The sequence below is a fragment of the Netta rufina genome (genome assembly GCF_964035555.1).
Source record: "Netta rufina genome assembly, chromosome: 2".
Taxonomy (NCBI): domain Eukaryota; kingdom Metazoa; phylum Chordata; class Aves; order Anseriformes; family Anatidae; genus Netta; species Netta rufina.
Window position 1 is genome coordinate 29308561 of NC_140124.1, and position 13034 is coordinate 29321594.

The window sequence follows — 13034 nt, forward strand, 5'->3', positions numbered from 1 at the left end:
TTTGTTTGTTTGTTTGTTTTCTGGGGGGAGAGTACGGGGGGCAGTCCCTGAGGCGTTTTCAAAGCCAGGGACCGAAAGCCGGGGCAGCCCAGTCTCTCGGGGACCGGGACCGCCCCTCTCCGCCCTGCTCCGCCCGGGGGCCGTGCCATGCCGCGCCGTGCCGGGCCGCCTTTGCCGGGCCCTATAAAGGCGGCTGTGGGGGACACCCCCGTGTCCTAGCCGTGCCATGGCAGCGGGTCGGTCCCCGGCGGCCTTCTCGGGCGCCGGGCAGCGTAGCGGGCTGGAGGTGTGGCGGGTGGAGAGCCTGGAGCTGGTGCCGGTGCCCCCCAGCCACCACGGAGACTTCTTCGTGGGGGACGCGTACGTGGTGCTGAGCACTCGGCGCACCGCCACCGCCGTCGCCTACCGCCTGCACTACTGGCTCGGTGGGCAGCTGGGTGTCCGGGATGTGGGATATGGGATGGGGGAGAGGGGCAGGAGGCAAGGCTGCTTCCCCTGCTGCCCGGCTGCGGGAGAAGTGTGGGAGTCGCTGCTTCGCTTGGGTACCTCGGGGTGATTTCACCTTCCTTCTGCGGGGGCGCTTAGGGCAGGCGATGGGGTGCTGAGCTGTGCTGGTGCTGAGGGGCTCTGGGGGGAAAGGGTGTTTGCTTGTTTTGTGGTACTAGTTTGGAAAGGTGCTGAAGGGTTAAATTCTGGTCTTGGCTGCATCTAACCAAGAGTGAAATCCTGCCTCTATCCAGGTGAAGTTTTTTTGCCTTTCTTTCTATTATGACCAAAATTTCAGCTCAGCCTCTGATGTTGTAGTACTGCTTTGTGTCCAGATGCTGCCTTTCTCATAGAATCACAGAGGGGTTTGGGTTGGAAGGGACCTTAGAGACCATCTAATTCCAGCTCCTGCCATGGGCAGGGACAACTGACTCCAGACCAGGCTTTGCAGCCTCATCCAACCTGGCCTTGAACACCCCCAGGGATGGGGCATTCACAGCTTCTCTGGGCAATCTGTGGTGTTGGTCAACTTCTGAGTGCAGAACTTCTTCCTTTTATCTAATCTAAATCTCACCTCTTTTAGTTTAAAGCCATAACCCTTTGTCCTATCCCTATATTCCCTGACAATGAGTCCGTCCCCAGCTTTCCCGTAGGCCACTTTTAGATGCTGGAAATTCACTATAAGGTCTCCCCGGAGCCTTCTCTTCTCCAGGCTGAACATCCCCAGCTCTCTCAGCCTGTCTTTGTAGGAGAGGTGCTCCAGCCCTCTGATCATCTTTGTGGCTGCCCTCTGGACTTGTTCTAATACTTCTGTGCCCTTCTTGTGCTTGGGGCACAGAAGCTGCATTCTCAGCTTGACTGCTTTTGCTTTCTGATGACAGAGATTGGAGGTGAAGTCAGCAGGTTTTCTGTAAAACCGGTTCTCTTTGATATCAGCTGATAGCCTAATAGAGCTCCTCCCAAATCAACCAAGAGCACAGCATTAAGAGCAAAATAGAAGTCTGTTGCATGGATGTACCAAATAGTTTGTATTTTATGTGACTTCCTCATCTGCTGGAGGCTTATGAGATTTCCTTGTCTATTCACCAGGTCATCTGACCACAGTGGTGGTTGTGTGGCTGTCTATTTCCTTTTTTTTTTTTCACTCTCCTGAGGTTTGTGTTTGTAGGGAGCATGTACAGATAGGTCAGTGTATGTTAGTGTTAATGGGTTTGAGCTGCTGTCAATCTCATTGTGCTTTTGGATGCATTGAAGAATAGCAGAGAAAGCTGGGATTTTCTACATAAATGTTTGAAGCTTGTTTAGTTTTGCATTTGTTATTAGCTGGCATGCTGGGCAGTGTCTGACTGACAAGAGTATAATCATAGATGGCAGCATAAATGAATTTCTGGCAGATAGTCCTCTATCAACAGCACTACTATTTAGGAGCTGGGTTCGGCTACTTACGCCTTTGCTAATGAAGTTAGAACCACTTATGCAGGAGTTAGTGTGGCAGACACATCCCAGAGCAAGATGCAAGGGCTCTGCAACTGGATGTAAAGTCAGAGCAGTGACTGACAGTAATTAACACTTCTCTCTTGTTGGCTAAAGACCTTTGGTTGTACGCATTGCTGCACGCATTTTGCTGATGTGGTGATATCCAGATATTGTAAATAGCTTTGGGTAATCTGGGCACACATTCGTACACACCTGGCAGGTTGGCAGCAGTGTGATAAACTGCTGGGAAATCTCTTCCTGCTTGCAGGATGCCCCAGCAGTGAGGCGGAGAGGAACAAATGCTGCTGCAAGCCTAAAGGCAGCAGGAGTCCAGAACATGCACAGGAGAGGGCAGTCACATCTGGGGCAGGAGTCTGAATTAATTTGGTGTTGTTGCTGGATGATTGTCACCACTGTTGCATACACTGAACTTCTCTTTCTCAAAGAAAACATTTCCTAACCTTTGGGCAAGGAGGATGTTGGTAAGGCCTTTCTGTAGACTTCCCATAAGCCATCTATAAAAAGTAGCAGCAGTCATTAAGAGTCAGACTGCGGGATGGAAAGAATTCCTCTAAATTTAGGTTGATGGAAACTCTGCAGGTTTTGTGCTTAGATACTTGCAAGGGCTTTGCCATTTGGTGTCACCATTGTGACTCTTGCCTGAGATCTGTGGTACCTGTTACTTGGTGGGTCTCATATGGTGGCTTTGAACAGATTCTGACTTCACTATAAAAGACCCCAAACTTGGAGTGAAAGCAGAGCACTGAATTTCTATATTTGACAGTGGCAAAATTCCTCCTAATACCTTTCTTGGGCACACCCAGAGAACTATAAGGAGGTCCAAACCACAGGTAAATGGCCTGTGAACTTGAAGCAGTCATGTTCTGGCTGGCACCTGTAGGCTAAAACGACCAAACTGCAAACTCTCACACCTGGACAGGGTGTAAACAGCCAGGAAGTGAGGACTTACTTCTTCCAAGATGCATCCCACACTTGCAGAGTAGTTCTCCTTCATTTCTCTCCAGCTTTAATCTCTGTGTATATTTTAATACCCTGAGGTCTGCTCTCGTGCCAACAGAGTGGCACAATGTAGTTGCATGTTGAACTTTCTCCTTCTTCCCATTTTAATTCTATTTAAATAAGACTGGATGTGTTTCTTTGGAGAAATAAAATCTCAACAGATGACACTAATATGCACTCTTCATTGGTTACAGCTTGTTGCAGTTTAGATGCTGAATCTTTGCCCTTTCACTTTTTTTTTTGTGAGTAAGGGTCTTTACTAGCATTGTAACCTAGGATTAGTGTTTTTTTTTTTTTTTTTTTTTTTTTTTTTTTTTCAAATTCAGTGCAATCAAGGGTTTGTCGTAAATGTATTCTCTCTTGAAATAGTCCGTATGAAAAAATGCTGATAGATACACTCTAGCTGAAGTTATTTCATCTCCATTTGGTAACTCATAAAAACAAAAGTCGTTGTTAAAGAACTTAATGTATAGCTTTCTTTATGTATTTACAAATGATGTACAAAAGTAAGAGAGATGTGAATATAAAAAAATGAACTTGTCAGCCCATGGAGATCTGTTGGTTTAAATTGTACTGTCATGAGTATGGGGGTGAGACACTCCCATATTTTTTTCCGGAGAAAAATAGTATTTTCCCTGGAAATAATAGCAGAAAAAATAAAGCAAACTGGTAGAATTGTGGTTACTCAGCTTTTTGGTAAAATTCATTGGGCCCAATTTTATTCTTTGCTTTAAAAAGTAAATCTGAATGCTGCAGCTGTAATATGCACTCAGACTGGGAACTGAAAAATGTTCCTGGCCTTTCATGTGTCTTGCTTCCTCTGGCTAAACAGGGGAAAATACTTTCTCTTGAATATGTGTAGTTCCAGATTTTTTTTTTTTTTTTTTTTTTTTTTTTTTTAGGACCGCAGAGAGGTGCCTGATCATTTACTCCTAGAGAAATGTAATAAAGCTTAGAATCTGGAATTAACCAATAGTAATCAATTGGAAAAGAAACTTACAAAGAAAACAAAAGTTACCAAATGCATTCACCAACTACCTGCAACCAGAGTCCTAAGGAGTCACAAATCCTTGTTCAATCTGTTTTTGTCATCTAATATTTATTCAGATATTACTTTTTGCTCAAAACATTCAAGTGCACTATCTGTTTATATAAAAGGATGTACAGTTGGTCACTTGTGTCCATAAAAGGGTTTCTTTTAGGAGAGGAAACTTCAAATATGATGTAATTTTACTTAACTTCCCTTTACAGCTTTTGGCTTGGCAAAACTTGTGCCTGTGTGCCCTAAAACTACACCTACGGGCAGCAGTGCTTTTCTGGTAGCAGGTGCTGCAGTGATGATAGCATGGCCAAGCAGTCAGTGTGGATCTGCGTCTGTGGCAGCTGTATCCATTCTGAACTTTGCTGAGAATCCTGGCTTGGATTTCTGTGCTGACACTTGAGGGATGTGTCAGTAGCTAACTACTGATCTACTTCTGCTCAATGCAAAGCCTGTGCTAACTCTGCAAGCAGACTGTCCACGCTTTGTGACAACCACTTCTGCACATCAGCTCTGCCAGATACAGGATTTTAGGGGTTTGACAGTTTGAATCTTTCAGGTTTGTTTCTAAAAACTTCTTTGACTAGGGCTATTACTAGCATGCTGCTATGACTCTTCCTGAAGTGAGCTTGACTGAGAATATGTGATGAACACATACAATTCCTACCTGAAGAGAGCTGTCTAGACTTGAAGCCGTCCCAAGTGGAAAAAGCATGAGGCTGCCCTGCCATGAGGCTACCTGTGCAAGTAAGACGGGATGTAGCCCACTTGAAATCACACATGGTATTTCTCTGCTATTTTTAATGCTTGTTCCCAGAGATGAAGTGGTAAGATCTATTGAACTAGAAACTATTCTGGTATCTTTTCCTGTACACCATGGATTTTATATAGCTGTTTGTGCCGTAAACTGTAAGATAAATCTGTTTTCCATGCAGCTAGAAAAACACACATGTGGATTGATGCTCAGTAGATATTTTTTTTTTTAAAACAGGTTTTCATTGACTGTTTTATTGCACAGCAACTGAGATTGAGCCTGGTAATGATTCTTATCTCTAACATTGTTCCCAAACCGTTTTTCTCGAACCCTGAACTCTGTTGTGTAATTGCAAGCAATAAATCTGAAGGATATAGGGATCTAGTCCTAATGGACATGAATAAATATATTAAAAACCAACCAAACAAAAAAAAACACTTTACCACCAACCTTGAGGCACCCTGGTCTGACAGAACTTGTTATGTAGCAACATGCTATTGCCAAGTGATGGAGATTTTTTTTAGTTCTCGTATTATATCCTGCTTTCAGAAATTTTTTGACCTTCTTTTGGGTTGGCTTCATGCTCTTCTCTTCCCTATGTCTCTTATTCTTTGGCATCCTTTCCATACTTCATCCTTACTGCTTTCATACTGAGACTTCCATTGCATTTGTGTCACTATGAAAGCCGTACTGGAGGTGGCCACACTCTTCCTGGGAGAAACAGAGGTGTTGGGTGAAGAGGAGTTGTCTTGTGGCACTTGCAAAGGTGGGCTAGCTATGTCAGTGATTCCCCTTGGTTAGCCCTGTCCCCTCCCCATGTTTTATCCTTTCCTAGTACTGAGAACTGATGCTCATATAGCAGGTTCTTCATTGCCATACTCAAAAGAAAAATAAAAACTCCATAAAAAATCCTACTCTTCAAAAGTTCTCAAGAAAAGCCCATTTCTTGAGACTAGATCCTACCAGCCATCTTCTTGAAATGATCAAAACTGCAGAAAATGTTCATCAAAATGTATTGGCCCATGCTGGAAGTTTCATTCTAATACACACAGTGCTTTGTAGTGTAATTAGGTCACCATCACAGTAGGTAAAGCAGCTGTTTTGCCACAGCTCTGGGAAGAGGCTAGTAATTAAAAACTGTGACCTGATGAAGTGAGTATCTGTAACCCAAAGCTGTTTTTCTCTCTCCTAGCTGTACCAGGTGATCTTACAGAAGATATCTAAGCAAAATGCCTTTGCTTGCATTTTATATTAATTGGACTGCTCTCAGGAGTTACTTTATGGTTTGGCAAGTTGTTTCTAGTATGAACTTCATCATTTTCTATCTAATCAATTCTTTGATGTGACCTTGCTTGGTCTTTGCACTTCCAAAGTGCAAAAGTCCAAAATTTACCACAGATACTTGTTATGCTAAATTCATTTAATTAAAATATGCTATTATTCAGAGATGGAGAGTAACTTGGCTATTTTTCACCTTCTTTTATTATATTGGCCTTGGCTATTTTTCACCTTCTTTTCTTATAAAGACGGTTGAAGTTTTTAAGAAATGGTATGGGTGGTCATGTTTGATGAGCAAGGTTATGATGTAGTGCCTTGATGTACTTGCTGAAGGCAGTGCTTGATTGTCACAGAAGTCAAAGTTATATAGATTTTTTTGGACATATTTCATCTTTATCATATTTCATTTCAGGGAAAGAATGTACCCAAGATGAAAGCACAGCTGCAGCTATCTTCACTGTTCAACTGGATGATTATTTAGGAGGAAAGCCTGTGCAGTGCAGAGAAATTCAAGGATATGAGTCTACTGAGTTTGTGAGCTATTTCAAAGGAGGAATTAAATACAAGGTAAAGAGCCACCTGTCAAAATGTATTCTAAAAATATATGTAACATCATCCACCCCGCACCCCCAGTAAAATCAAATCTTCTGCTTTGTATTTGTTACTGAAAGTGTAAAAATTATTAATGCTTAGTGGTTTTACATGTGAACTGCCTATCCAAAGCTGTAGGAGTCACAGTATTTAACAGAGAGCACCGGTTTGTTTCAGTGCCCCTTCTGATACTGCAAACCTTTCTCAGACATGCTATCCATGCTCCACTAGTCAAACTATCATGAAGTTTCATATTCTTGTGACTAAGGGAGCTCACCGCAGGGACTCTGTTTAGCAGATGGTCTATCTTGCAGAAGCAATTTCCATACTGCAGTTAGTTCATTTGCACTTAGTAAGTCATTTGCACTTAGTTCAAATGCAGAACCCAGTGTCCTTAAGTGCTTAAAAACACAAACAGTGGGAAACACCAAAACCTCATTTTTGCCTAAAAATGATGATTATGTTGCACAGAAAGCTTTTCTAGTCCTACTAAATGTTTTGTTTTATTTTTCCTTTAAGGTAGCTGGCAAAATCTCATGCTTTTCATGAAAATATTATATTTTAAAATAATTTAGTGACAGTTTTTGTCACTGTCACAGACCGCTGAGATTTAAGCTGGGAAAATCTATACAGGACTGCATATTCCTCTGCTCTCGCTCAGTCATTATTTGATAATGTACTGACTTTTGTCCTAAAAAGGTGGCTTAGGATTACCACATCTTCTGAATGATGTAGGAGGAGGTGCTTTCCCTTTCCCCATTCATATGAAACACCTTTGAAGAAGGGTGATAGCCCTTCCTGCAGCTAAGGGCACAGACCTGAGAGTTCAGCTGCAGAGGTGTTCCCCATGTCTGTCTGGTCTGTGGTCAGCACTATTAATACAGTATATAATTCTGGCTTCCCTCTCACTGCATAAACTTCTTCCTTTCTAGCTTCTCAGCAAAATGGTAAGTTTCCAGAAATCAAGCTGAAGTAAAGCTTGCTGCTTTGTTTTCTGTTTAGGCAGGTGGCGTCGCTTCTGGATTTAATCATGTTGTTACTAATGATCTGAGTGCCCGGAGGCTTCTGCATGTCAAGGGCCGGAGAGTTGTAAGAGCCACAGAAGTCCCCCTGGCTTGGACCAGCTTCAACAAAGGAGATTGTTTCATTATCGACCTTGGAACTGTAAGTCATTCCTAAAGCAATGCATACTGGAAAGTAGGAGATGCAGCATCCTTTCAAAAGTCTGAATAATACCCTGAAATGCACAACTGATTTGTCATTCACCTAAACTGACCAAAAAAACTCTGCTTTAGGAAATCAGTTTTACTGTTACAACACTTTCAAAGTTCAAAACTTCCCTAAATGATTTCTGAAGCAAGCACAGACTATCATTCAAGAAACAGTTGTTTCCCACTCAAGGCACTGAGATGGTTTTTCATTATTTATTTATTTTTATTTTTTTAACCTTAAGCTGTTCACAGTAAGTCCTTTCTGACTTTGGCGCTATCTACCAACGGGATCAGTGCTAGGGTTCAGAACAGAATGCAGCTTGGACTTTTCCCTTAAATTAAAACATGATGAAATGTTTATTTTTAATTCATCTTAAAGAAACAGCTGCAAGATATGTTATCATAGTAACTTGTCATAAAATGTGTTGTAAAACTACTTTAGTATTTCAAGATATCACTTCTACCTGGAGTAATGATTTTAAGAAGCAAGACAGTATTGATAGGTAGCCCCATACTGTGAGGCTTTTTGCTGAAAGCAATTAGGCTCAGTGCAGGAGAGTATGGACAGGTAAGAGAACATAACTATTTGCTTCAGATGACTGAGAGTATAATACTGTCACCTTCAAATTCATGCTAGCTTTTTGATACTAAAAGTAGAGTCTGGTATGTAGTCCACACTCTTTAGACACCAGTTATCGAATTGAAATTATTCTCATGCCTGATATACTGACGTGTATAAAATATAGGAAAATACCTCCAAGAACATCTTTCATTTCTAACGTTAATGATTCTATGAGAGAGTTTATCTGCAGGGTAGCAACTGCAGTTGATCTTGGTTTTATTGCTTCACAAGGAAGTGGTCAGCTACTTCAGCAAGGTTTGATAAGAGTTCCTAAGCTTACTGAAAAGAGAGCTCTTCTAAATTCATGTTGTAATTTCTGCTTTTTCTGCAAAGCATCCCCTGATGTGACAACTGAAGATGTTGGTATCAGGTGGCCATATTGATTCATCATGCTTAGCCTTCAGATAGCACAGCAACCAGTATTTTCCTAACACCATTCCGTCTCTCCTATGATGGTGTGGTTTGAGCACCTGATAGAGCCAAGTGATCAGTAACCTCTAAATGTTTCACTGTAGTAAGGATGTGAAGAAGAGACAGACACAGATTATCTACTATGTTTCAGAATTAATCTGTGGGAGATGGGAAGGTTGGAGTTAGCTGTCAACAGAAAATGCTGCTTTTGCAGTTAGGCTATCACAGGGCTTGAGTTTTCTGGTTTGGAGTTACCCTCCTACAGACATCATGTGGAAGTAGGTATGCTCCAGTTTGACTTCTCCAGGCCCTCACTGTGCTGGAGTTAACCCAGTTCACCTGAAGTAATTACTGAAGTCCCACTGCAGACATGGTGATGACACTGAAGTGCACCATGGGCCCAAAGAGTCGTGGTGAATGGAGCCAAGTCCAGTTGGAGGCCAGTCACTAGTGGCGTCCCCCAGGGCTCGGTGCTGGGGCCGGTCCTCTTTAATATCTTCATCGATAATCTGGACGAGGGCATCGAGTGCACCCTCAGTAAGTTCGCAGATGACACCAAGTTAGGTGCGTGTGTCGATCTGCTTGAGGGTAGGAAAGCTCTGCAGGAGGATCTGAATAGGCTGCACCGATGGGCTGAGGTCAACTGCATGAAGTTCAACAAGGCCAAGTGCCGGGTCCTGCACCTGGGGCGCAATAACCCCAAGCAGAGCTACAGGCTGGGAGAGGAATGGTTGGAGAGCTGCCAGGCAGAGAAGGACCTGGGAGTGATGGTGGATAGTCGGCTGAATATGAGCCAGCAGTGTGCTCAGGTAGCCAAGAAGGCCAATGGCATCCTGGCTTGTATCAGGAACAGCGTGACCAGCAGGGCTAGGGAGGTGATCGTCCCCCTGTACTCAGCTCTGGTGAGGCCGCACCTCGAGTACTGTGTTCAGTTTTGGGCCCCTCGCTACAAGAAGGACATCGAGGTGCTTGAGCGGGTGCAGAGAAGGGCGACGAAGCTGGTGAGGGGCCTGGAGAACAAGTCCTACGAGGAGTGGCTGAGGGAGCTGGGCTTGTTCAGCCTGGAGAAGAGGAGGCTCAGGGGTGACCTTATCGCTCTTTTTAGGTACCTCAAGGGAGGCTGTAGCGAGGTGGGGGTTGGCCTGTTCTCCCACGTGCCTGGTGACAGGATGAGGGGGAATGGGCTTAAGTTGAGCCAGGGGAGTTTTAGGTTAGATGTTAGGAAGAACTTCTTCACTGAAAGGGTTGTGAGGCACTGGAACAGGCTGCCCAGGGAAGTGGTGGAGTCACCATCCCTGGAAGTCTTCAAAAGACGTTTAGATGTAGAGCTTAGGGATATGGTTTAGTGGAGGGCTGTTAGCGTTAGGTTGGAGGTTGGACTCGATGACCTTGAGGTCTCTTCCAACCTAGAAATTCTGTGAAATTCTGTGAAATTCTATGGGTATGTAGAGGTGTTAGATGTATAGCTTGATGAGACCTGCTGAGAGGAGAGCACTGTCACTATCAATAGAAGTGTAATAAGGCTGTAGATTCTGGGTTTTTAATGCTGAATGTACATTGTGAGCCTTTTTCCTTTTTTGGTGTAACACCGCTGGTTTCGGATTTCCTGACTGATGAGACAGAGGTTAAGCTGCAGTGCAGCCCCTTTGTAGGAATCAAGATTAGATGTGAACAACATATAGATCTTCACCAGATTATGGGGAGTCCGTTAAAGCATGTGATTGATAACAGTTCTTGGTCTTGTAATGCCGGTGGTGTAAGGGTGATAGGCTTTCTTGGATGTATAAACAAGTTAAGAAAAAGATGTTTTGGCACCCATTTGCAGTAATTTCATTATAGGTTATTTGTAAAGCAGAACTTTCTTGAGAGGAAATGGCAATGTCTGATACTTTAAGATGAAGGTGTGAAAGTAGAGCTGAAGGGCATGTAAAGAAATAGGTGTGGTATGAAACTTGCTCCAGATTTCCACCATGACAGTGTATTTTTCTCAGAATTATATTTCAAGCTGACATAACTGTATTTCAGATTGAAATTTTCCATGACTAGAGGTCCATTGTAAGTGGAAGAGTCTTTAAAGGAGCTCTTAATCAAACATAGGGGTCCTTTAAAAAAAAAAAAAAATGGAACAAGTAGATTACTTAATGGAAATAAAATGAATCTTTAATATGGTTGCTCTTGAGTCTTGGGATTTCTCAGGGCACTGCTGAATCACTGTGAGAATAATGGACAGTAATTGCTTAAAGTAATGAGCTTATTGTCAGTGCTCTTACCATCAAAGTACTGTAGCGTGTCAAATAAGATGAACTTGCAAGATGTACTTCTCTTAATCTCTTAGCCAACAAGAAAGATGGTCTCCGTGGCACTGCAAAACTACTCATGCAGTCCATTTCCTGTTGCATTTCATCAAGCCACTTATATAATAAAAAGTCATTTCTTTTCCCATTGAGCTCAATTACTGGAATATGTTAGACCTTGTGTTTGAACAGGTAATGGAATATTAAGAAAGGTAATAATCACAAATTTGGCTATTATTGGCTGCTAAGTCTTCCCTCCTGGTGATAATTCCTTAAGTTGAAAGCATCTGTGCATTTCTAGATGGTTTCACATGCTCACAGTTCAGTTTCTGCTGGTTACCTCATGCCTAGATATGTTGCTTACAAAACCCCACTTCTAACACTTAAAATTATCCTGCCGTGGTCTTATCTTGCCTACTTTGAACTTCTGAGGCTGAAGCAGAAAACGGCTTCAGATGGCAGAGAAAATGCTGTCTTTGACAGGAAGGAAGGTAATGGCTTCGTGTACTGTGGCTATGAACCTGGGAAGGTTCGGCTCCTGTGCCTTTAGGACAGGCAAGACAATTACAGGGCAATTGCTGAGAAGGCTTACTACAGGCCAAGTGACTACAGAGAGCAGGAAGAGGGCTGCATGCCTCTTAGCTTCTTGGGGAGAAAAAAAAAAAGAGCACTCTTAAAATAAGGGTGCTGGTCAGGTAAAAAGTACCAAGCAGTTCTGAGATTGGGCCTGATCTAATTTCTTTCCCAAAGGAAGAATGCAGAAGGCTAGGCAATAACTATACCTAATGTTAAGTGTAAACTGCATTCAGTCCATCCTTCCCATTAGTATGGCGGTGCTTATAAATCGATTCATAACAGCCAGGAGATTGCTGTTTTGAAATTCAAGAGCTTGAAGGGTGCTTAAAGTACTTTGATTGCTGTAGGGTACAACAGTGTGTGTGACCTCTCAAGGGCTCTGTGAATTAAAAATGAGAACTATGATGTCAAAAACAAAAGCATGAGAATGAATAAATTTGTTATGTTCTACTTTGTTATGTTCTAGTATGCTTCTACTTGACCTCCTGACATCATAGGTAAACCAAGTGTAAGAGCCATCTCATCTTCCATAGAGACACTTGAAGAAACATTAATAATAATGTACAGACCTCTTTTGTACAGCAATTGCTTTTCATAAAAACTATTAACTTGCTATAGATTAAAACATTTACAAGAAGAAAATTAACTTCTTTCTAAATGTAAAAATCAAGAGGATGTACTTGTTTGAGGGTTATGACAATGGGGCATGATTCAGTATCACATTGCAAATTTATGAACTGTTCTAGTTTTCTTCTGTAATCTCCTCTTGCCTGCACTATCTCTTCTAGGTGGTTTTTCCTTTAAAGAAAGCAGTTTAGTCAGCATACTTATTGCTTTATAACAGTCACTGTTTGGGAATAAATGACTGAAAGAGCAGACTCTTGCATGTGGGAATTCATCACTGTAAGTTTCTCTTCTTAGTTGCTTTCCTTGGCACTGTCATGTCCAACTAGTCATGTCCTTTTTGTGTTCTGTTTCTCCTACAACTAACTTCTTTCTCAGTTTCACCAAGCTGAGAGTTAGAATTTTGCTCAGGGGGGCAGGGAATTGCTAAACAAGTAGCAGAGCTAGAAGAACTAAATTAAACAGGCTTATTTAAATGTTAAAAATATGGTTGTAACTACACACAGTGTAGCTTAGTAAGCAGGCATGCCATGTTTTTCTATAAATCTGTGAAGCAATTATTTTTAGTTACAGTAATTTTAACCTCCAGCATTCTGGAAGTTAAGTTATAGTCCCAAAGTCATCAGATGGAGAAATAGGAATACTAAGCCTT

General features: G+C 42.3%; 1 protein-coding gene across 1 annotated transcript in view; it reads left to right on the plus strand.

Moving 5' to 3' along the window:
- Positions 1-226: 226 nt before the first annotated feature.
- The window catches only part of SCIN (scinderin), a gene marked incomplete at both ends in the record, with an annotated part of 47900 nt that continues 35092 nt past the window's right edge, over positions 227-13034 (plus strand). Inside the window, 3 exons of the mRNA XM_084281426.1 lie at positions 227-425; positions 6466-6620; positions 7647-7808. Of these exons, the coding sequence (XP_084137552.1) occupies positions 227-425; positions 6466-6620; positions 7647-7808 (516 nt within the window). The remainder of the gene's footprint in view (positions 426-6465; positions 6621-7646; positions 7809-13034) is intronic.